The sequence below is a fragment of the Schistocerca gregaria genome, chromosome 2, assembly GCF_023897955.1.
Source record: "Schistocerca gregaria isolate iqSchGreg1 chromosome 2, iqSchGreg1.2, whole genome shotgun sequence".
Taxonomy (NCBI): Eukaryota; Metazoa; Arthropoda; class Insecta; order Orthoptera; family Acrididae; genus Schistocerca; species Schistocerca gregaria.
In genome coordinates, this window is record NC_064921.1 from 582,782,285 (window position 1) to 582,809,171 (window position 26,887).

A 26,887-nucleotide genomic window follows, 5' to 3' on the forward strand; every position below is an offset into this window, starting at 1 on the left:
ACGACAAGTGTTTGCCGCCAGTGCTACAGATGGCATGAGGAGCACTCAAGGAATAGTTATGTCACATTCTTTGAGGTGTTAGTGTCTGTGCTGATTGGGAGGGGGGGGGGGGGGGGGGGGGGGAAGGACTAATGAACAATCGAACATAAATTTTTATGCACATTCATGTATTGGACTTGCTTGAGACTAGAGACTTTTGAATTTTTTCATGTCTTGGCTGTGAACGAAGAAAGACACATGTATGCTATTTGAATATGTGTAAATGAGTCCAACGTGTAAGGAATAAGTTACCTTGCAGAAATTATTATCTGTGAAAACTGAAAATATAAAGTGATTGAACTGAAAAGTATTATATGAGTACAAAAATTATTTCAAAGATAGAGAAGTATTTTAATAAATTCCCTTAACCAGCTATAGTCTTCGGAGAAGAAGCTTGTGGGAGATCAATGTAGCGGATTACCCAGAGAAGAGGATCGGCTACACACAACGTGCAAGTTAACTGAATTGAGAAATGAATGTGCCTTACAACCAAATACCACACTGCCTCTTGTCGTTTGAAAAACTTTAGAATATCTAAACTAGAGTCAATGAAAAAGGCATTATTTTCACATAAAGAATTAATAATTTTATTTTACTGTTAATGACAAATGAGGCATGCTACAAATTACTTATGTAAGTAGTTGTCAATTTATTGTTATAAACACTAAAACGGAGCAAAAAAGTAATAAAAATTTTAATACTGCTTTTACTGAACAAGTAAATACTAAATTTTTAGAATAACCTAAGATACTAGAAAACAAAAATCCCAAAAGAAGTTAATCAATCACTGTTTCAGTGCACTGCAAAATTAGATCACAGTTTATCATTTATTCAAGTTTACTTCACAACAATGCTAATAATATTTCAACCACCTGCCACTCATCACAGCCACAACTAATAGCAAAAAAAGTAAAGTCCATGCACTTTCTATTCAATGACACATCTACCAATGTTTTTATCAAATACAGGTTAACTTCCAGTAAATTACATTATTGCACTATTAAAAAAATTATTTAAAGAAAATAAAGCAATGTTCCAGAAAAATTTTAATTCTTCATGTCCTTTACATCATATCATAAAGATCAGAATGGAAGACATATTACATAACGAATATAGAAATTTAACATTACATAGATTATATACCTAGTACAAGAGATCTATAGATATTTACACAATATTATTGATAATGGCATCAACCATGTATTGAAGTTATTGCCATTACTGCTGCCGTGCCAACAGCATGCTGAAAGACATTAACATGACGCTAATAATCCTCCGAGACTACACACATGTTGATAGGTTTGCATAAAAATGCCAAAGACAAAAAACAAATACAACAGTTTCGTATGATTTTCTGTACGTACAGTGAAACTGAGATTTTACATTAGATGAGAGACCGAAAATATTTCAGAATTAAGTAGAACAACTGATACTACATTGTGGGAGACATGTGTATGATATAATGTTAGAGTTCCATAAGTGCAGATGATACTGATACATTCATCCCAATAAAATGTTATTGCAAATTTATGGCACATCAAAATACTAGAAAAATTGTATGTAAATAATATAAAAATGCTAATTAAAATAGTAAACAATGAAGCTAGTAAAATCTTTAAAAAGAGATCGCAATGAAATATGACAGGCCTTGAAATGAATGTAAAATTTGTATTTCACTGTATGATGGAGATGATATTTGCACTGATAATTTCCAACAGCCAATTTCAACACTGAACTACGGTATGTGCTAGTTAGTTTCACAAATGATGGTATGTGTGTGTCAACATAACCCATCTCTGAGTTTTGCTGATAAAATACTGCAACAAACACGTTTATCAGCTGTAATTATGTGTGAATTTTCTTCTAATATTTTTCTGTGCAAGAAAATATAAAAATATGTTACAAAACTAAATTAGAAAAACACTTTTTTAAATGTATGGACACAGACAAAAGATTAAAAATTCGTACAAATGTTTTACGTGTTTTATCAAATTATAATTGGTAATTTCCCCCTCTGGGCTGATGTAAGTCGACACGATCGACTGGCTGAAGAAGGTGGTGTCCGCAGAGGAGTACGCACAGGAGTTCGTACACGTCGTAACGAAGGTGTTATTGTACCATTTGTTCTTTGCTGATGGAAGCCCATTTTCGACCGTGAAACAGAAGACGTACTTTTGCAAGTTGATGCAGGTGTATGTGGACGTGAAGATGCATCATTACGATCTCTTAGACATCTCCTCTTTAGAGAACTGCGGAGCGTCCTTGCATCAGCAGTATCCAGATGAGACTGCAAAAGAAAGAATGATATTCTTAAGAAATGCTGGAAGTCTTTGCGCACAGGTTCAAAGAAAATTAGTATTAAAGAAAATAAACATACAAGACTTTACAATGCAGCAATGTTCAACATAAATCAGTATTAATTGAAAAACACGTGCTAAAAGGCGCTGAAGTGCTAACTATTTCCCAGAGAGAATTGCCATACATAAGGTTCTAAATGCCAAAATAAATGGAAAGGAAAGTATCTATGGACTCTCAGAATACCTGTATGCTGTCCTGTGCTATCTACGCTTCCATTCTGCTGGGGAGAAAGAATCAACTCAGCAATAAATTATGGTCCATGATCTATGTGAATTTGAAATCTTGGCTTTGCTTTCACAAAGTTACAAGAAAGTAAGAATTCTTAAGGAACGATTACACTAGTGCACAAGCAAACATAACTAAAAACGACAGGATACATTAACAGCAATGGCAGGATTACAACAGTAATAAAAACGAAGTCCAAATCACCTGAGACACAACAAATTCTAATGTCATAAAAAGACCTCACAATTAATAAGTCTAAGCCCATTACAGTGGCAAAGATCCACATAGCAAAATATCCAGTTGTGGGATAGTTCTTGAAATACACATAAGGAGGCAAAGTTCTTTGGTTATTTGTATTCACACTTCTCTCGTCTGCTTCCTAAAGTGATTTGTTGTTATTGTTTGAGTATAGATTTCCATATACAACATTACATAACTATTTATTATTGCAGAATATTTAATTATTGATTTCCTATGATGTTATTACTTTGTAATAATGAGTAGAATGAAACTGAAATAATGCTGACAATGTAAGTCTGCTCTTTCTACATTCTTCTTAATAGTGCTATTAGCAGACATAACAGGACTTCCAGATACCTGGGAAGCACTCTCAGAGAGAGAGAGAGAGAGAGAGAGAGAGAGAGAGAGAGAGAGAGAGAAGGGGTGTGCATGTTTGTGTGGAATGTTTCAGTATCAATATAAACAAAATTAGATATTAGTTATAGAAGGTACATTCTACAACTGTTCAGCCTAACATAGAGTGGACCGAATATCGGCTAAATGCCATTATCTTCAAAAAGTGCAACTTTCATGTGGTGAGCTGTGAAGTTGAGGAAAGTTTATTTGCAGTGAACTCATAAGAAATGAAGTTTTAACAATTTTTGGTCTGTATGACAAACTGTGGTACAGTACATCTTTTAAAAGGTTTAGGTCAAACAGTTATAGAAATTGATAAACACTGAAGAATCCTAACCTCCACTCCTCTCCTCTACTCTCCCCCCTGCATGCACTGAAGATGAACGCATCAGATGTCCAAAAAATGAATATAATCAACGAGACTGTGGAAAATATTTAGTGTCCTATTCAATGCTTATTATTGGAATGTAAGTGCGGTTGGTGTAGCAATGATCTCCGAAGTCATGCATGGAACATTTTACATAAATTTTTTGCATGGCAAAGCATTCATCTTGAGGAGTGTCACATCTATTAACCTTTGACCAAAATATAATTGTATGAATTTTGCTGAAGTGTGTTTAGTCTTTTTTAAACATAATTCCAGTGATATTTTTCCGATATTTTGCAAGAAACTGTATTTGAATACATTACAAAATACCAGACATGGAGAAGCTTTCGAAGCAGTTCAGTACTGCAAGTGAAAGTGGCCCCCACCTGCATAGCTACCATTGCTCCAGATTCTCATGGTAGTATGTTCACAGACTATCCCTGTACAACTGGGTCTTCACAACACAACAAACCTAAATATGTTAGTCAGGTTAAACATGTAAGGGTAAAGCTGTCCTCAACACTAAGTTTGTGTTAAAACACCACTGAGGTGTCCTGGGAATGGACTGGTTTGGAGGTAGTATCCTCTTGCTTTCCCTTGATCTTCAAACGGACTTGCACAGCCAGTTATACAAAGAACTATAGTTTAACATTGACTCTGAAGCAGAGTGCAACTCAGCATTTCCAGTACACACAAATCATTGGCAGATGTAAAGATATTATAAGTGACAGAAATAATCCAAGGATCAGCTAGCAATTGATCCACGCACCTTTTGATCTGCAGAGTGACCCCCCACTGAGCCACACTATACATCTAACATATACATTTTGCAAATAAGGAAGTAGACTTCTGTCTAGACTAAACGATTTATGGGTATGATGGAAACCATAAATGTAATCAACATTAGTATAGTAATATTCGTTACTTTAAATACTGGTGTCTGGCTTTTCCAGGTGTTTCTGTTACAGTGGATGATAAGTGTGCACTCCCTTCAGTTACAAATATACTTGGACTACCAAATTTTGATAACAATTACAATCCTAAATACAAGAACAAAGCATTACTATTGCATTAAGAGAAAGGAAAGCTGGAGTTATGTGTCTTCAGAGATTGACATCATTAGAAATGGAGCACTTGGTTAATTGGACAAGAATGGAGGAAAAAAGTAAACACAGGCTGTTTAGGGTATAGGCAAAATTAATAACCACATATAAAGACCAATGCTGATTTCATATACAACACTAATTACTTTATCGAGGAAAAAATGAATGTATTATGGTTTGAACAATAAATCAATCAGGGAGCAATCAACTCTTTCACAGAACATATCAAACTGAAGTAACTGATCTTTTATACCCACACAGACACCCCCCCCCCCCCCCCCCCAAAAAAAAAGGGTGAGCATGCAGAATATAGGGATACCTGAAACTAACTTGTCATCTAGCTTTTAGTTGTGGCACCAGCGCAATCAAAGGTGTGATCTGTGATTGGTTGCTAGGCGTTGACCCTGTAATTGAGGTCTGTATGAGTGTGTCAGGGTGTTACGTGACCGTGGTAGTTGACAAGCTGTCCAAAGATGGCGATATGACACCTTGCTGCATTTACCATTTTGCAAAACTTCTACCTTGTGGTCTTCATGTCACAATGCTTGGAAATGTACAGTGTATGGGGCTGAAGAAGGGCCTGAACTATAGAAATGTGGAGCACAATGTGGGAAGAGTCCACCAATTCATTGCGTGCGAAAATAGAGCATTCTTCATCGTGTGCAGCAAGTGGCCATAAGATGCCTGTAACACATTCTCAAATCTGCCATACTAAATTGGTAGTTCCATGCAGCATGGCAGTGGTGCTGGTGTAAGATAGTCTGCCATGATGCTCATGAGCTGCCCATACACTACTGCAGTCAACGATGCACCAATGCCAGATTCACATGCACCCCATAGTCCTAAGAGGACCAGAGGAGTCACTTCCTTCCAGTTCTCTTGGTGACATGTGAAAGTGACCTCTCGACTATTCTACTGCTCGCAGGGTGATAATTTGTAGTGTGGTAGGCTTGGAAATTGCATAGTTTAGACAGTTCATTGAAGTGACTGGACTCAAATTGGCTACACTAGTATGCTGTAATGTGGAGAGAACAGCCAAAGCACGCTAAACAATTTATGACGAATGTTTTTGCATTCACTTTGGTGGATATGCCTGACTGGTATAGCTACTGCCCGCCTTGTGCATCTGTTAACTGCTGTGAATACACACTTGTAACCATCCGAGGGTGGCAAGCATCTACACGCTATGTCACTGAAGACATAAGGAAATATCCAATGTCTGCGTGTATGTGGTATCAAACCTTGCATTACTGGCCTTGAAGGCATGTATGAGCCCAGAACCCGCACAAAAACGCATTATCCTGTTGGTATTAGGCGTGTTGATAAAATATCAATATTTCCCCAGAAAATGTTGTTGTTGTTGTGGTCTTCAGTCCTGAGACTTGTTTGATGCAGCTCTCCATGCTACTCTATCCTGTGCAAGCTTCTTCATCTCCCAGTACCTACTGCAAACTACATCCTTCGGAAGCTGCTTAGTGTAGGCTTCTCTTGGTCTCCCTCTACGATTTTTCCCTCCACGCTGCTCTCCAATACGAAATTGGTGATCCCTTGATGCCTCAGAACATGTCCTACCAACCGATCCCTTCTTCTAATCAGGTTGTGCCACAAACTTCTCTTCTCCCCAATCAGATTCAATACTTCCTAATTAGTTATGTGATCTACCCATCTAATCTTCAGCATTCTTCTGTAGCACCACATTTCGAAAGCTTCTATTCTCTTCTTGTCCAAACTATTTATCATCCATGTTTACTTCCATGCATGGCTACACTCCATACAAATACTTTCAGAAAAGACTTCCCGACAGTTAAATCTATACGCGATGTTAACAGTAATATCTCTTCTTCAGAAATGCTTTCCTTGCCATTGCCAGTCTACATTTTATATCCTCTCTACTTCGACCATCATCAGTTATTTTGCTCCCCAAATAGCAAAACTCCTTTACTACTTTAAGTGTCTCATTTCCTAATCTAATTCCCTCAGCATCACCCGACTTAATTCGACTACATTCCATTATCCTCGTTTTGCTTTTGCTGATGATCATCTTATATCCTCCTTTCGAGACACTATCCATTCGCAGGAGAGCTTCTGTAAAGTTTGGAAGGTAGGAGATGGATACTGGCAGAAGTAAAGCTGTGAGTACCGGGCGTGAGTCGTGCTTCGGTAGCTCAGTTGGTAGAGCGCTTGCCCGCGAAAGGCAAAGGTCCCGAGTTCAAGTCTTGGTCAGGCACACAGTTTTAATCTGCCAGGAAGTTTCATATCAGCACACACTCCGCTGCAGAGTGAAAATCTCGTTCTGGCACTATCCATTCCGTTCAACTGCTCTTCCAAGTCCTTTGCTGTCTCTGACAGAATTACGATGTCATCGGCGAACCTCAAAGTTTTTATTTCTTCTCCATGGACTTTAATACCTATATCAATATATAAAGGTGACATTTCTTTCAACGTTATATCGAAATGTCGATATCAAAATGGTAATGTCAAGTGCAGATATTTTCATTTTATGTTATATTTTTTTTCAAAATTTTTGGTAGATACATGGAACTGTTATTTTGAATTCATAGAACTTAATTTTACTTTCACTGTGTGAATGAGCCTTACTACTTTTTGACCTTTCATTGTGTCCAATGTGAAGCAAGTATAGGTAGCCCAAAAGAAGAGATCTGATGGCACTGGGAGGTGGCTGTTTGAATGGAATAACAAGATTTCAGATGTGAAGAAACAGCACACCAGTTGTGGTAAAAAATAATTTTTAGCCCAACCAGTGTGCTATTTCCTCACATCGGCATTGTTAAAAAACAGTTGCTGCGAATCACTAACAAAAATCTAAAGACAAGATTGGTTTTTGTGGCGGGTTGAAATGTGTGAGGGGAAATGCTGATCTAACTGGAGTTACCAACAGGATCTGCACTATTTAGCTTCTTCACACAATTTTCCATCAGCATGAAAAATGGTTTTTCAACATGTAGACAATGACTAATTAAGAAAATAAGGTATGAGAGGTTAACTGGAGTGAAAATTACATTACAGTGCACCTTGTACACAGTTCTTAATTAACAAAACAACAGTCGACCAAGAAAGCACTGTAATACCAGCTTTTCATCTGTAACAAGTCCCAGTATTAACTCACCAATTTTCAAATTAAATGTTCTTTCAGTTCTTGCTCTAAGGGGGACATGCAGGCTGCTAGCTTTTTGATATATAGAATATCTAATATTAAGTCAATACTTTAACATACAACTCTAAAACCTGCAGTATATTTACAATGTGCAGCAATGTGCCAATATGTTGATATTTTTTCCTTCGATAAATTGATGCTTTCTGTCAATATATCAAAGACCAATAATGACACTTTTTAAAATATCGATATATCGGAGTCCCGATATTTTTAAAAGTATCTACAAGTGTCGTTGCAACAATACATCGCCTTCCTGTTTCAAGAACAGCGAAAGAACTGGTGCAACAACATTCCACACTACTGAGTGCTGGTTACCATACCCTCTAGAAACACCAAACGTGAAAGACAGTTACAGCTTATTGCACTCCAGACAATAAGGCCTGAGATGGGGCCAATGTGTATGGAATGAGTGCACTCTACAAGGTAGCACTCACATCAACATTGTACATGTGAACAACCATCACTTTGAGTGCGGGCAGAATATGCTTTCATTGCTGAAGACCAGGGCAACCCATTCCATCTTCCAAGTGATCCTCTGATGAGACCAGTCAAGCCACACATGTTGATGCTGTGGTAAGAATGTAAGACAGCCCAGAGGTGTGTGTATCCGTAGCCTACTGTTAATAAACGGTTTGCAACAATTGTGTTGACACGTCTGGGCTCACAAGCCCTATCTGTGCTGTGGCAGCTGCATTATCTGCCACTGCTGTGTTTACAATATGGTGATCCTGGCGGGCGTCTATGCTGCATGGATGTCCAGAGCTTTGTATATGGGTGTGAGAATGTTCTTGTGACCACTGATACCAGCATCAGTGCACAACTCATGCTGCATCTACAACTTGTGTGGCAGTTCTCTGACAGGACCATGTCACCAATGGGAAGGCCACAATTTGACCTCTTTCAAACTTGTTCAGCTGGTTGTAGGAAGCATGAGTGCGTCTCCATGGTATGGTTGCCTGTTTGCTTCACATGCTTGCACCACAATGAACCTTCTGACCGTGAGAAAGCCCTATTTAAAAGTAGACACAGATGGCTCTCTGGTAGCTATGTCACTATGTTTTGGTAGATGACACTGAAACTGTTATGAGTATATCTGCTACCTCCTCCCAGATGGCATACATTGTCGATGGCATATGTGGTCATTGGATCACAATTGGTGTCATCTTTCCAGGTGTACTAATTTTTATTCCGGCAATATATATGGAGTTTCTAAGGAGTATTTTGTTCATATAATGAGTTCCAAGCATGCATATAAAAAATTTTTCTCAACCAAGGTATTTTAAGGAGTATAAGGACTCTGTACACAACCTCCAAGAGTTGCAATTGTTGACCTGTCATAAGATTGTTGTAGTTCAAAATGTTTACCCAACTAGAAATGTGAGAAAAGTAGTCAGCACCGATGTTCTCTGCACCTTTAATATGACATACATCTGTGGTAAACTGACTGATACATTCAATATGCCTGAGTTGCAAAAAGGAACACTTCTCACTTACACCCTGAAAGGGCCTGGTCTGTATAGATTGTCACTGGCTGTACTTCAATTTGAGGACAAAATTGTGTTGCCCTCTCGTGTATCATCAACAGCTTCCTACTATCACTGCATTTCCTTTGCCTTAGCTGTATTACGGTACAGGGTGGGCGAGCAGAACTGCCTCTGCTATGCTCACCTGCGGATCACAGAAAGTCCGCTTGAGTACTTGTTTGCCCTTAGTGTTGTGAGCGGACTTGAATAGAAGCTGTCGCTTTAAGGTGATTGCAATAAAAATACACCATGCCAGAAAATGTCTCAATTGTTTATAAACCACTGGCTCCAGAAGCTCAAGTTAAACAGACAATTTCTCTGGTAATGGGCAGATACCATTTGTTGAGATCTGATGGCCAAGGAAGGTTACTTCATTTTTGCCAGTAACACACTCATCTTTGTTCAACACAATGCCACGTTATATAGTCTCTGTTGTGCTTCATGAACATGCCTGTCACACATATAAGCATTAGATGTGAATACCACGACGTCATTCAGAGCTGCAAAATAAAATGGCAGTCATGCAAAAATTTATCAATGAAACAGTGTCAAATTTGGGCCATTTTCAGGTCTAAATGACGCGAATAAGAATTTTTTTTAAAAAAAATTGAAATGTGTAATCATTGCTGTCACTGGGCACCATTAGAATTTGATTATAAGCCTTGTGGCACTCCAAAATAGTGAAAACATCTGCACCTGCTAAAGGTACACGTGAATTCTTGGATATTAGGTATGGGATACATATCTGGGACAGTTCTAACATCCCATCTGCAGTAATCACCCTGAAGATGACACGAATCATTCCTCTTTAAGGGCCAGGTCTAGAGGAGGTGCCCATGGACCACTGGAACAAAGTACAATTCCTGACAACCATTTTCCCAGTCTTTAGTTTCTCTTAGGTGTTCTAGTATAAACATGAGAACACTTTGTGAAGCAGGTGGGCCCTGTGTCATTTGTGTATAATGCATGGTATTGTGCTTAACACCACTTTTGTTTCAACCTATGTGACACTGATCAAAAATCCACGGTATGCACAATACTGGAGTTCTGAAAGAATTTCTCATCATACCAACAACAGAATGACCCTGAGTTTCAGTCACTTTACGACTGTCAATAACATTTATTAGGCATTTGTTCACTAAGTCCACAGTTAGTACAATAAGTCAAAGAAAATCAGCAACTAAGATAAGCTGAGCAATGTCAGCAAACACAAAAGTCCACTTGAAATGGGATGCAAAATCTATTTCGGATGTCACATTTTTTGCAGCCATGAGTGAGAATAGAAATTAGACCTGAAATTTTGACAGGTATAAGTAACCACATTGATGCAGAACAGTACACTGGACTTGGTAGTGACTGAGTTGTCTGAGGAGGTGCTGTACTGCTATAAATGGCCTTCTCACCACTGTGCTGTTGACTGAACAGCACGAGACTATGTCCATTTTGTTGGTGGTGCTATCTCTAGGTGCCGTGATCTGTCACACTCAATCCAGATTGCCCTCACTGTTTAAGTAGCCACAGGGCTTTGTGCACTTTGCAGCTTGTGATCCAAAATGACAACAGCAAATGTTAGCAACACGAGCTTGGAACTGGCTGTGATCTTGATTTTGAAGGGCAGAAGAATGTTGCGAATGTGACCTTTTATTGGGGACAGTCAATAGCTGTAACACCTGAAACTGCTTGGCCATCATTTCAACCAGGGTACACATATTCCAGAGTTTTTGAAATATGCTTGGTGAGTATCGGAACAAGTTGGCTAATTAGTGAGACTCATGTCTTTGAGTGAGCTTGGCGGTTGTCATTTGTAATAAGCTGGAATGTTGGTAGCTGTTGGTGTCACGAGCACCATAGAAGTCGAATCTCATGTTGCATGCACTCTATAAGCAATTTTAGGAACATTATGTACAGACTACCCCTTTTGCCCTATCAAAGCTAACTGTATCTGTGAAGGTGGTTGTTGTTGCCAGATAAGAAAAAATCAATATCAGAAACCACACTAGTGTCAATCTTAGCATGCAAAACTACGATAGGTTTTTATCACCAAGTTTTTCATGGTCCATTACTTTTGATCTGGTAGTTTAGTGTAACTACCAACTAAAGGCATTTTGAGAATTTTTGGCTGCAACATAATGTTCAAAACTAAAATGGTCACCCACTGCTCCAGGTTGCCGATTGCCAATGTAAACCACATCTTCAGTGACCTGTTGATGTGCAAATATGTTCTCCAGAATATTGAGCCATATTTCATGTAAATGACAGAGTCCACAACTGTAAGTGTAGCACAGATGAACCATGTGAGCTGGCAGGTGGAAAGTCTAACATGGGTGCACAGTCACAGGGATACCTCACTAATATTATTGCACTTGGTCTGAGGTTGAATTTGCTTGTGGCACTGCTTTGTTGTACATATGAGAGAGCTACAAAACGTCCAGTTGTTGCTGGAGGTGTTGATCTCACTGCCGATGGTGAGTAGCAGGTTATGCACGTGACAAAATTGCATTGTGTGCAACATGGAAAGTAATGTGACCATAGCGAAACTGGTCTACTAAGAATGTCCCAAGGAAAGACCATGATGGTAAAATTACAGAGATTCAACAGGACACAGAGGCTTACTGGCAGTTGTTTATCCCTTGAAACATTCACGACAAACAAGAAAAGGGGAGCTGACAATGGTACACAGGTACCATATGCCACAATCTCGTTTGTGGAGTGTAGATGTAGATGATGATCTCAGACAAAATCAGTTTGGATCCTGGAGAAATGTAGGAACACATGAGACAACTTACGTAAGAAAATAAGGTGAAGAAAGGTAAATCTAAGTTTATAGCATTTGTGAGTTTTTGTGAAAGCTTTTCACAATGATGACTGGAATACACTATTTGAAATTCTGTAAATAGTAGGAATACCAAATAGGGAGCAAAAGCTTATTTACAACTTATGCAGAAACCCTATTGCCACTATAAGATTTTGAGACATGAAAAGGAAGCTGTAATTGAGAAAGGAGCGAAACGGGTGTTGTAGCCTATTTCCAGTGTAGAAAGGGAATTAAAGTTCAAGAAGAAGAAGAAGAAGAAGAAGAAGAAGAACACTTGAGGTTTTCCAATGACACCTATTTTGTCAGAGGCAGCAACGGACGTCAAAGAGCAGCTGAAAATAATTAATATTGTCTTCAAAAGAGGTTAAAAGAGGAACATCAACTGAAGTAAAACAAGTGTAATGAAAAGAAATCAAATTAAAACAGGCGATGCTGAGGGAATTAGATTAGGACCATTTTCTTAAGGCGCGAGAGTCATTCAAATATAAACCAGAATATCGCAACACAGTTTGACTCTTAACACATACAATAGAAATGGAGTGCCACATTTTCCGACACATATTCTGTCAACTGAAACCTCTGCTCCATCAGGTAGGAAGTTTCCCGATCTCTCTAAGGAAGGAAGAAGCTGGCTGCCCCAGTAACAAATTGTACATATATTGTTTGAGCACAGTTTCATCTTCAATATGGTGGAATTTCAAGAAGTTGCTAGAGTTTTTATAAGTGAGAACTGACATATGAGGTCAAGCACTGTCATGTAAAAGGTAAGAAATTGCACATTAGTTGCAGGCGCTGTCTGTTGCGATAAGCAGTCTTGGCATCATCCAGCAGCTTGCCAACATTCATCGTCCATTGCCTACGCAGATAGTCAATCAATACCAGAGCATAGATGCCCCTCTCATTCCAGCCTGACAAGTCTTGGCCTTGCTTGGTGCACCCTCTCTAACTTTTCTCCACCCTGTACTAGCCCTCTTGTTCTCCGCAGTATAGTGATGGCTCCATGTTTCACAGCACATCACGATAAGAGCCCACAAGGCCTCTCCTCTTCTTCCTAAACGAGTCAGACGTCACTGACAGATGTCTTTCCTTAGTCTTTTCTGCCTTTGTGAGAAGAGATGGAAACTATCTTGCTGGGCTAATGCATGGCTTTAATATGTCCTTCACTGATGCTGGTCATCAGTTACTGCGTTTGGCTTTTATTTTCAACTTTATCATGACCATTTTAAAACTTCTGAGCACTTGAACACTTAGATTTTTCCCAGAATAACATCAACTAATTGTGCTTTTAGTTTCTCTAAATGTCACTCAATTTCACACTTTTGCAGATGAAAAAGCAAATAATAACATATTACGGAACAGATACCAATACCTTTTGTACACTTCTCTCCACTCTCCCCACAAGCAATTTCCTGTGCTGCACGGCTCACAACACTGTGTGAGGCAAATGAACAATGTCAGGTCTATATTTGAATGACCCTTGTACTTGCCTGGAGTGTAGTCTTGTACGTGAAACATAGATGATACACAGTTAACACAAGAGAAACATTTGAAATGGTGTACTACAGGGGGGGGGAAACTGAACATGAGATAAGTAGATTGAATATTCAGAAGGTACTGAAACAAATTGGAAATAAGAGAAATTTATGGCCAAACTGACATACTGATTAAAAGAAAGGTTCAGTTGATAAGACACGTCTAGAGATGCCAATAAATTGTTACTTTTTCTAATAGAATTAATTGTGTGGGTGGGGGTAAAAAATGGTACATCTACATCTATACTCCGCAAGCCACGTGACGGTGTGTACCCAGAGTACCTCTATCGGTTCTCCCTTCTATTCCAGTCTCGTATTGTTTGTGGAAAGAAGGATTGTCGGTATGCTTCTGTGTGGGCTCTAATCTCTCTGATTTTATACTCGTGGTCTCTTCGCGAAATATACGTAGGAGGAAGCAATATACTGCTCGACTCTTCGGTGAAGGTTTGTTCTTGAAACTACAACAAAAGCCCGTACCGAGCTACTGAGCGTCTCCCCTGCAGAGTCTTTCACTGGAGTTTATCTATCATCTCCGTAACGCTTTTGCGATTACTAAATGAGTAGAGGGAGACCAGGGTTTAAATACAGTATTTATACAGGACAGACTAGGGCTAAGAGCAGCTACAAACCAGTCTTTGGGCTGAAGACTACAACAGCACTGATGTATGACAATAACAAAAAGAACTTTTGATTGTGGTGTGAGAAAAAAATATGCAGGTTAAAAGAACAGTATCTGCACAACAAAGATGTGGCAGTGTGTTTCCTTCTTACAGAATTACTCACATAATGGGCAGAAGTATATCTCAAGGTCCTCTCACATAAATCTTGAGGAAGAAAACTAGTTCCTGTGGAGATACTGAAAAGTTGACACATACCCATTCATTATACACAGATAGGGGGAATCAATATCCGAGTACAGCTTGCAAATATTAATAGAAATGTGAGTTATGGCCTGACTACACAAGCTTATTGAGGTATTACAATAAAAAAAAGTGATTATGTTGGCAGCGATGCATAATAGAAAAAGAACTTTAACTTGTTATCTATAAATTAATGGATTTTTGTTTTTATAGCAATACCTTTGCATGCACCATACAACAGAATTTTCATTTAAAAGTGTCTTTTTTTATGTCCCAATTTTTGTCAGGAAATACGGCTAATTACCTTTAATGCATTAAACACGTGCAACAATGTTTTGATGTCACTACACAACACCTAATTTCCATGCAGGTATCTCGTTAACCACCACCTCTGAGACATGAGTCAGTTTTTACTTCCCATCTTAAGAACTGAAATTTTACCAAGTGTAGAAACCCTTGATTATATGTTGTAAAACTATATCACTTTATTTCAATCTATAATTGCCAATATTTGTGCACTACTTGAATTTACAGGACAATAAAGAGACAGAAGAAATGTCATTGGTTCTCTTACTTTGCAAGGTAAAAAGTTTTGAATCAGTAACTGCATTAAGTTTGTTCAAGTATGTGCTTAATTTGAAGCACATACCTTTGACTTTTTCCGTGTTAGTAAATGGCAGATAATAATCACTTCTCATTGAGCCCCACATGTCATTCAATAGTTTTACATTATCACTAACAATTTTTTTTAATTTTAATGATCGACAATTTCAGTAGATATTTAATTTAATACGACAATTTAAATAACGCTGCAATCTATTAGCCTCCCAAATTAATTAAATCATCTTCCTTCTTAAGGTATACATAAACTTGTCTTACACAACAAACCACATAAAAATAAAAGTATTCTCTACTCTTAACACACATTCCCTGAAATCTGCTGCTGTTCTTATTGTTGTTATTGACATGTTTTGTTGGGTGCACTAAATAAAATTATTTTTCTGCATTAAGTTACCAAACTTCCATGTGTTTATTCCTAGTTCCCTAAACGGCTTCTGCAGGATGTTCTTGAGTTTACACCACATATAACTCTTATTGCACATTTTTGTGCCCAGAAAATTTTAGCTTGGCTTGATGAATTACCCCCAAAAAATAATGCCATATGACATTATAGAATGAAAGTAAGCATAGTATGCCAGCTTCTTCATTTTTATATGCCATATGTCTGATACAATTTGCATTGCCAACAGAGATTTGTTAGCAGTTCTGTGGTGTGCTCCTCCCAGTTAACCCAGATAACCCTGACGTCCTTCTGGAAGGACGGCGTCACTCACTGTTGAAATTATTTATTTTTGCAAATAACACATTGTTGCAATGGACTGTGACGCATTGTTATATGAAGTAGCCACAGTCAGTTGCGCGCTGTGACAGTCAGTTTGATGCTGTCGTTTATAGTGAGTGAGAAACTGTGTCTTGAAAATAGGGCCTATTTTACCATGGACGAACTGACTGACATTGTCATCAATATATATCTACATTTTCTTTCATATTGCATCAACAATTCTGAAACTTGTCATATAATATCTTCAAGAATTAACCTATATTATTTACGGGTTCATATTACGACTGAAAGCTTTCGTCAGTTGTAATTCAATAATGTTTTCAACTGTCCTTCCAGAAGGACGTCAGGGTAATATGTTGTCATTTCGTGTTCACAGAAAACGATGTACACTTATGGAACTTTTGGACATGTTAGAATCAAAACATGAAGAAATACCTAATGCTGGCACGTGTAGTAAGGATTATGAAACGAAAGGTATGGGGTACGGTGTGGTAATGACTTATGTTGACCAGTTACTTCCACATGTTTCATATCGAATATAGTTTGATAATGTCATTACCAGCATTGAACTACTACATGACCTAAAAGAGAGGGGCATATGACAACAATGTTGTTACTGTAGTCACCAGCTTGTGACAGAGTGCAACTACTACACACTGTAGCAAGATTTTCCTGGGAACAAAAGAAAAGGATTAGCGTGCCTCAACCTAACTTATTACACTCCTACAATATTCATATGGGAGGTATAGATCGAGCTGACCAAAAATGTATCCCTATATAGATGCTCTATAAGAGGGAAAAAGTGGTATTTCCCGATCATTGCACATTTTATAGACATTGCTGAGCAAAATGCCTGGGATCTTTACACGCACAACGTAGAACCCATAGATCATCTGACATTTCGTCGTAGATTTGTCACGGCAATTCTTAAAAGTGACAAAAGTCATTACCAGCAGAGGACGTCCTAGTAAGAGGGCATAACTAGATTCTAGATTTGATGGAAGAGAACATTAGATTGCTGAATTACCAACGGACGAGATAACAAAAAAGAAGCAGCAGCTGAAATGTCAAAGTTGCCAAAAAAAAAAAAAAAAAAAAAAAAAAAAAAAAAAAAAAAAAAAAAAAAAAAAAAAAAAACCTACTACTATGTGCGTAAAATATGACGAACCACTTCTTGTTTGTTGCTTTTTGTCTTATCATACTAGTGCATAAAATTTGAATATAGGTTATTTTCTTTGTTTTTTTCTATTTATTAGCTGTTTTAGCCCATAATTCAAATTTATTTAGGTTTATTTGAAAATATAAAAACCAAAACAAGTTAATTGTGCAATGTCATATACTTTAAAAACATGTTCCCTTATTGTCCTGACGTCCTTCTGGAAGGACGCCCATTTCTGGAAATACAAAATAAAAATAAATACTCAAAATTGTTTTTACTTTCTTCCTTACAACCTTATGAATCAATGTAGATAAAATGTAAATCAATTTTGAAAAACAAATAATTCAGGACTATCTGGGTTAAAATTATTATCAAGCTGTAATCCCAAGAATTTAACACTGTCCACTTCTTCTATCTGCTTGTCATCGTATGTTAGGCATATACTCATGGGACACCCCTTACAAGTTCTGAACTGCATGTAGTGTGTTTTTTCAAAGTTTAGTGACAAAGAATTGGCTAGGAACCAGTGATTAATATCCACAAATATTTTATTAGCTGATCTTTCTAAGACTACACTTGATTTGCTATTTATTGCAATGTTTGTATCTTCAGCAAACAAAACAAACTCGGCATTTGGTAATGTTACTGATGAAAGGTCATTGATATACACAAGAAAAATGGCCCTAAGATCGAACCTTGTGGGACCACACACGTAATTAGTTCCCAGCTGGATGAAGCCCGATAGCTTAGTAGATGTCTATTTCCTAATAACCCCCTTTGTTTCCTGCCATAGACATAGCTTTTGAGCTGTTTCCTGTTACACCATAATATTCTAATTTACTTAAAAGGATATTGTGATTTACACAGTCAAATGCCTTTGACAGATCACAAAATATACAAATTGTCTGAAATTTTTTGTCTAATGGATTAAGTAAATTTTCACTGTAAGTGTAGATAGCCTTCTCAATATCAGAACCCTTTAGAAATCCGAACTGTGACTGACAGTATGTTATTTGTGATAAAATTGTTATAAAGCCGACTGAATATTACCTTTTCTAAAATTTTTGAGAATGCTGGCAAAAGTGAAATTGTACAGAAATTTGATGCTATTACGTTATCTCCATTCTTAAAGAGTGGCTTAACTTCAGTGTATTTCAACCATTCAGGAAATATTGCACTGATAAATGACTGGTTATACAGATAGCTAATATGTTACTTAACTCAGAATCACATTCTTTAATTAGCTTTGTTGATATTTCATCATACCCATTAGATGTTCTTGATTTAAAAAATTTTATGAGGGACTTTACTTCTGCTGGGGTAGTGAGGGTCAAATTCATATTATCGAAGTTACTTGAAATGTCTGGTCTGAGGTATTCCATAGCAGCATCTACAGAACTTGACAACACAATCTTTTCAGTAATAGTTATGAAATGTTTGTTAAAAAGTTCTGCAACACTATACACATCTGTCACCAATGTATCATTTACTGCTAATGCTATCTGCCCCTCTTTATGTATGGTTCTATTGGTCTCCTTCACTATATCCCATATTGCCATTATTTTATTATCTGATATGACTTGTAATATATTTGCTTTGATGTCCGTATTACAGTCTTTAATATTTTGCAGTATTTTTTGTAATGTGCTACAGCATCAACATCAGAACTGTTTCGGATTGAAAGATACAGTTTTCTTTTGTTTCACAAGATACCTCTATTCCTTGAGTAATCCAATGCTTCTCTGTAGACTTTGCTCTAACCTTGGTTAGTTTTGGGGGAAAACAGTGTTCAAATAAGGTAAGCACTTTATTAAGAAAAGTGTTATATTTTTTATTCATGCTAGGAGCACTGTAAACATAACTCCAGGAATGTCTCTGAGGAGTGTACTAAAAAACTCAATTTTTGGCTTATTGATTACCCTCTTGAACTCAGATTTAACAGATTTTATATCCTGTTCAGTATTAACATAAGGAACTGCATATCATGGTCTGAGAGGCCATTGACTGTTGGTTTTGTAATGTAAGTCTGTTCATTGTACTTTTCTACAAAGATATTATCAATGGCTGGCTGTGAGCAACTGGCTACCATAGTGGGGAACTTAACAGTGGGAATTAAGCTGAATGATAAGTGTTACTTAAATAAGTTCTTATTGGGCGAGTCTTTAAGGATATCTACATTGAAGTCACCAGCAACCACTATTTCTTTGTTTTTGGTTGTTAAATGGGCCAGTACAGCTTCAAGGTAGTTTATCAACAGATTAAAGTTACCTCCAGGTGCTGGATACACACACTTGATATTATGAAGGACTTTTAGTGAAATTCTACTTCTGTTGCACATGCTACTATACGCTGTTCTGGGCAAAATTTATGTTCTTAAATTTATGACAGTTCCCGATGAATGTGGCAACTCCTCCTTTCTCCATTTCTGCTTCACAAAAGTGAGATGCTAACCTAAATCCTGTAACACTTAAAAGTTCTATACCAGTGGTCACTTGATGTTCATAGAGGCAGATTATGTCAGCTGGATTTGAGGACTCTAATTCATCTATGCAGATAATTAATTCATTAATTTTGTTTCTCAGTCCTCAAATATTTTGATGCAATAAAGATAGCTGACATTTCACATCGACTGAGTTAAAATTGGGTAGAGTTGAAATTTCTGCTGATTGTTGAAAATTCTTAACTAACACCTGTTTATGCTAATGTAATAAGCTAGAATTATGGTTTTTGGTTCCTTTCTCAAACTGAAGGTTTCTCGCAATCCTAACCCCTCTTAAAACATGGTTTCTTTCTGTCTTCCCTACCCTAAAAAAGGGTCCCTTTCCTGTTGAGGTGAAGGCCATGCCTAGTATTATCCAATATATTGAGAGAATCAACAGGAACCACACCAATGTGTGACCCTGCACCCGACATAAGCAGCCTTTCCAACTCCAAATTAACTCTCTTGACAGAAGATCTCAAATGAGATCGGTCATGGTGCCCAAGAACATTACAAACTTAATGCTAGTATGCTTTGATGCTGATGCAATCTTTGCCAGGTCACATTCTATACTGTACCCAGGACCTGGCCCACCCACTATAACCACAGTGTCTTCCTTAGTGAAATCTCTGCAAAGTCATCCTGAATCCTCTGTCACCTGCTCCAGACCAGCACTAGGTGTTTTAAATAAATAAATAAAAATAAAAAAAAAGGTTACCTAGCATTCTGATCCTAGTTCATCCTGCAAAAGTTGGCCAACACCTATTGCATGGGAACTACCTAACAACAACACTTTCTTTCTCTTTACTGATTTCCCTACATACTTACTTTTCAATTTGCTGCTGAAAGTTTGTTGTGCCCTGTCTACACCTGCAACTTCTTAAGGCTCACTAGCTTCTAACTGAAGAAACAGGTCAAATCTATTTTCCACATACACCACAAAGGTCTCAGACAAAGTACTAGGCCTGCTCCTCCTGTTGCCTGCTGACACTTCCCATCTCTCTTTACCCTTCTCCCTCCTTAACCTGTCAGGATCTCCCCTGGCCTTGTCTAACTTAGCCCGAAGGGCAATTTCCCACTTCTGTTCTTGTATCTTCCAATCTCTACTACCTATCCTAAAAAACCACTCATTTACTTCCCCTATTCCCACACCACTACAGTCACCCACAGCACCTGTCACACCAAAGCCCTAACCTAACAATTCTATGTCGAGTCAAGCACTTTTCACTCATGATAAACGTAATAGTTTATTAAGAATAAGTCGGTTAAATAACAGATAAACACAAAAATATGATTCCACAAATTTGGCATATACACAAGTATATGTAATCAAAAACAACAGTGCCAAGTTTCTGAAACAACAACTTTACACTACTTTCCAGAAATTTGAATTAAATAACGAAGAGGTACACTACAGTTAAATTGCTGGAGAGAGCAAAGAACAATTAAACGAAATTCTATAGATTTGCTGTGGCAAAACGTAAACAGAAAATACGACTGTACGAACTTTTCGCATTTCCTGCCCTATTACATAAAGAAAAATTAAAACTTTTATGGTACGCTTAAAAAGCATATTAATACACCTATTTACCATGTAATCAGTACTAAACTATGTTACTATAATATAAAATGACTTATCTTTACGAGAGCACCAAAACTCTTGCCTGGCTGCAGGGGTTCTGGACACAAAGACACTAGCTGGGCAGTAGTCAATTTTCTATTGTGTTACGGGGTAGGTGTGCAAAGATTGGCAGACGTTAGAGGCAATGTGATCATCTGAGAACAATGCAGGGCAGAAAGTGTCATAGAAGCTGAAATAAAGTGATGTAGTGATGTGATGTTTTGAGCAACAAAAAGGGCTGAAGATACATGATAGTTATCAGCACATTTTCTAGTATTCTGTCCCCATAAACAAATTAAATTGCTATAACCTTACACTTTACTGACTGAAATGGTGAGTAATTGTTTATAATGGTGAATGTTCCATGTTGCTGAAAATGGATGAACAGACAAATAAGCATGTATTTTCATTGGTATCATTTTGCTAGCATCAACTGATTATGGTGACCTGCCTGCATAACAGATGAGAATCGTACCATAAAATGTTTAGTCTCTATATTGACAACTTTCTGCCTTCTCCTGTTTTAAACAGGCTTGAAATAAAATACTTGTTTGTGGTTTATTCTACTGCAGAGCAATAACATATTACAGTTTCACTTTAAATACTTTTCTGAACAACAACACTAGTTCAAATTTACCTTTCCAGAAGTTTATAATACCAGGATAACACTGATGCCTTAGATGGACTATTACACTTTTGATTTTGCTAAGATACATCCAGTTGCCTTTTCTATATGTAATTGCGTGCAGTCTGTGACTTATTCCAACCTTAGAAACAAACTCCACACCATGTAACATAAGATGAGTAGAACAATATTACAGCAACTTGAGATGTAAAATATTTTAAGCTGCTGAGAAAGTTATATTCATATAACAACTATTTGAACTTTAAATTACTGAAAACAGTTGTTGGTGTGAGCTTTCTTGGCAAAATCTATGTTTTACAAATTTGCAGTTTGCAAGTAAGTTACTTTCTTCCATCTTCCTCATGTTTTATGGCACCCAAAGCCGTCTTCCAAAAATTTAAGACAATTCAAATGGCTAAGGAAAAAAATTATAAGCATGAAAAACAGAGTAACACAGTATCTTTCACTGAAAAAGGTCTCAACATGCAGAGAGGGAGAGCACCAATATGTTATCAGATGTGCCGGCCGGAGTGGCCGAGCGGTTCTAGGCGCTACAGTCTGGAACTGCGCGACCGCTACAGTCGCAGGTTCGAATCCTGCATGGGTGTGTGTGACGTCCTTAGGTTAGTTAGGTTTAAGTAGTTCCAAGTTCCAGGGGACTGATGACCTCAGAAGTTAGGTCTCATAGTGCTCAGAGCCATTTTTTAAAAATCAGATGTGATTTAACCAAACTAAGTGTCAGATGCCCCCCAGTAATTACACTAAAGAGTGTCATTCATCAATTAAATTATTCATCACTCTAATCTTTACTGTCTTCTTTATTACACTGTCGCAGATGTTTGACACTAATAACAAAGCACTCGTATCTTTGTAGTTAATTTCATACTCACTGGTGAAGCAATGTTCGCTGGCAACTGCTTTAGATGGTTACTTAGGTCAGGTGTAACATTTGTCTTTTTTACACATACATTCAACAGTAAACACATTCACACAGTATGTGGTATACACTGTTTTCGGAGTCTGAGAATACCTTCCACGTAATACAATTGAACTAATTTTGTTGAGGACTCTATATACGACAGAAACTGTATTTTCGAAGTATTCTCTTAATTGTATCGGAAATGCTGCCTGTGTGTGAGAGATATGCGAGTCTGGTTGCTTTTCCATTGGTGTCTGTTTTGTAGGCTATGCCGACTGATGTACGATGGTTGCCCAGAAAGCAATGCTCCCACTTTCTTCTTCTTCTTCTTCTTCTTCTTTTTTTTTCCTCAGCCGAAAACAATGCTACGAATGCGAAATGTAACGTCCCAAGTTCGAGTCTCGGTTTAGTACACAGTTTTAACCTGCAAGGCAGTTTCATATCAGAACACGCTCCACCGCAGATTGAAAATTTCATTCTGGTTATGTATGTATTATTGGAAGTCTCCTGAGTGAGTGCCCAAGATTCCGACAGATACGTAGCTGCAGGACAGTTTCAAAATGGCGTCTGTAGGTGATGTACATTACAAGCAATGTGCCGTCATTGACTTACTCACTGCAGAGAAAGTAACTGTAGGGGAAATATACACAAATGCTTGAGCAAAGTCTACGGACCTTGGCACGATCTAGCACCCTGACCTTAAAGTGCTTGATGGTAAACTTAGTAACTACTTATGAAAACAGGATACCTATCACCACACCAACAGTTTCTTCATAGTACCCTCCATCTTAGTGAAACAAAGCTGCAAGCAAGTGTGTGTTTAACTTCTTACCAATTCATTCCAATGAGTCTTTAACGTTTTCACTACCATTACGACATAAGTGTCCATAACAGATTATTAGAAAACTAGAGGGAATTTGCTGCTTGTTATTGCTATGTATCAGTGTCCCACATATGAAAGGAAGCCTACTAATGATGTGTAGAATTTTTATAACTGCTGACTGCATCTGTCCCCCCTGCTGTGTACTTTCACATCAAATTATTTTGTGCTTGTATATAGGCAACTCACTGAACAAATTTGCAAACCAGACAGATTGTGCTAATTAACTCCTCACACATAATGAAGTTTGCTGCATCACATAGCCCATAATAAGCATCTGCAATGCGAATTAAAAACATGGAGAGATGCTCTGTCCACTTATGTGTGCCAGTTTTATGTGTGTCTTAGTTTTTGCTCAGCCATCTTCTGGAACTCTGGAGGTATTTACGAATGATTGTATATGTTCCACAACTTCAAGCATTCAAAAACGCAGGACATATTTCCTCACATTGTTATTTATGATTACTAACTACAATAGAAATCTGAATAACCATACACTAATATCTCTCACTCTGGGGGAAAGGGTGTGGGGCTGGTAGTGAAACGGGTTCAAGGGAGACATAGATATACCATGTCAGAATTAACCAAGATGTCGCTTTCCCTGAGCAGCACTTCACCAAGGCGGCATACAAAACTGGCAAAGGTGGTGTTCACCGTCTCCCCTCTACATGGCTTCTTCGATATAACAAGCACATGGGAGCACCAATGTTATTATCAGTGTCAAAGAAGGGCCATCGTTATATAATCCGTGTACCTCACACAACTGTGGTGTAACAGCCACATGAGGTCTACGTTTCTTAATCAGGTTGCGTTCCAAGTCTGATGAGTTTTATTGGTGGAATCAGTATGGATCTCCCAATAGCCTGATTCATTATAAAAGCCATATACTTGCCTTTTACAGTACCCGCAGAACATATGCCTTCACTGGAGGGTACAGTTACTTTGCCTTGGTCTTCTTGTAGCTCTCCGAGTAAGGTAGTTTTGTAAGCACCCTGCTGGTCTCATGGTGGATCTCTTCTGCTGCTTATTCAGGGAAAAGCCACAATTTGTTCCTCAGCACTAATAAAATCTGCTTTTGAGAGAGAGGTGGTTTTGTAGTGGGCACGATGTTTAGTTGTTTGTGCAGCACATTCATTCAGTGTTGTATCTATCAGATGCATCTCTGTTGGAGTGGCAACTGCATGGCAGACTATTTCTTACCTAAATTTATTTATCGGAAGACTGAATTTCTGCTTTCTGTCATACAGTTGCCTTCCATCACTGCACCCACTTCACAGTTTAGCTGGAGGGCAAAACCAAACACCACCTGGGTACTAATGAAGTTATAAAAATGCTGAGCAAAAAGAATGACAACCTGGTATATAAGTTTTTGAGCATGCAGCTATTTATCAATATTTCTGTGATAACGAAATAACATCCGCTTATTTTTCACTGAAGTTAAAAATCGTGTCATTTTGAGTATTAGCTGTTATAGAAGTACATAAATGTACAGATGAGTGGAAACAAAATATGTAATAGATAGTAAATGTGGAAATTTGCAAAATAAAGATAAATCTGAGCAACTATCAAACCACAGTGTGCCCTATTTGATAGCTGCCTGTAAAAGAGAACATTCTTCTAGTGGGTGAGTGTCAAATGTGGGTTTGTTTTTCTAAGCCTAATATCCCCAATTCTTTGTCTGAGTAAGGAGTGTGATATCTGGAGAAATGAAGCCTATCTGCATGTAAATAAAACTTCCCTGTTCTACACAGTTTTACAAGGAAAGGAGCCACAGCGAGACTTTCCTGAGTACCTATACCGGGCGAGTCAGGAGGAAAGCTACATTCTTTGACGGCTGATAGTATTTGTGATTCTGAACAAAAAACTACAAATAAACAAATGCTCTTTTTTAACAATATGCAACATGAAAATTATGGGAGCCAGTTGCATGTCCTTCACCAACTCTCAACTGCAAATACAAACAAAGTGGCATTAGGTTATGTAGCCTCATCGTTACCAGCCACTTCAATGGAGGAATTTCCACTCTTATTTTACACGCGCTCACTCATGTAAAGAACCATGCAAATGAGCTCAGATCAGCAACACAGCAGCTGTCCACAAGAGCTGCAAAATACATTGCAGATGATGTTAGACTTTGAACATTTTTAGGAGGATTTGTACAAAAGTAAACAAAACATCAGATCATGTGTCATTTACTGTCAGTTATATTTGTTCTGTTTCCCCACTGTTTTTCTTAATTTCCTCAAAAACTTTACAAGACATATACTCAGATGGCTTTTTTGTTCAGAATCACTAATACTATCACCCCTCACAGCATGTCCCTTTCCTCCAGACTTGTCTTGTACAAATGATAACAGTCTTTCGTGTGGTATGTGAGTAACGGTCACATGCTGGTTTCTGAACTCTTAACCAGAGGGAAAGAAGGTTCGAGTTTACCGATATTTTAAGAGATGGAGCACTACTTCAGCTAGAGGTGAACAGATGAGTGCAATGCACGAGATCTCACTGTGTAATTTATCTGGGCATTAATTGGGTATAGTGTTAAAATCACACAAGACACCAAAACTTCAGTTGTTTATGCACAAAAATTAGTGAGTACAGCCTTTATGATAATTTCTATCGCCATACTGTATGCATTGAAGCACCTAACCAAATATCTACGTTTTTCTCTTACAGCATAATCTGATCTGAGGTATGTGACAGTCATTAGTGTCCATGCTAGTGTAAAGAAAAAGATATCATTCCCCAAGTCTGAAGAGCAGAATTAAAAAATTATGACATCTTAAAAAGGAACACTAAAGAATATTACAAAAATTTTAAATAAACTCCAGGATTTTAAATCTAATCAGCTCCTGAATGAACACAGGAGGTTATAAAGTAGTGTGAACACTTGCTTCTTTACGGCCTAAAACATAAGTCAAATTTATAGCACGGCTTATCTTACTCTCTTCACAATATAAAGTACAATGGCAAAATGGTATTCTGTTGGCACTGTCTATTGACCAGCACTCATCCTGAAGATGTCTACAAGCCACAGAGCAGTTTCCAAACTTACGTAAAAGCAACTTGTTATAACATTACACTTTCAATTGCATGTTTTGGAAGTATCAGCCAACTTAAAACTTAAGAGAAGAGTGCCATTTTTCTCAACTTGTTAAAAACTCTTCTCATGTTGTGAAGCTCTAAACTCACACACTCTTGACAGACCAATACTCAAGATATTTATATT

The 26,887-nt window shown here is 37.7% G+C and overlaps 1 protein-coding gene across 2 annotated transcripts in view; it reads right to left on the reverse strand.

The window, feature by feature from the left end:
* Positions 1-1,291: 1,291 nt before the first annotated feature.
* LOC126333554 (protein regulator of cytokinesis 1-like) overlaps positions 1,292-26,887 on the reverse strand; it is a 159,005-nt gene continuing 133,409 nt past the window's right edge. For both annotated transcript variants that reach the window (XM_049996745.1, XM_049996746.1), the window contains exon 13: positions 1,292-2,326. In XM_049996745.1, coding sequence (XP_049852702.1) covers positions 2,027-2,326 — 300 coding nt within the window. In that variant the 3' untranslated portion in view covers positions 1,292-2,026. The remainder of the gene's footprint in view (positions 2,327-26,887) is intronic.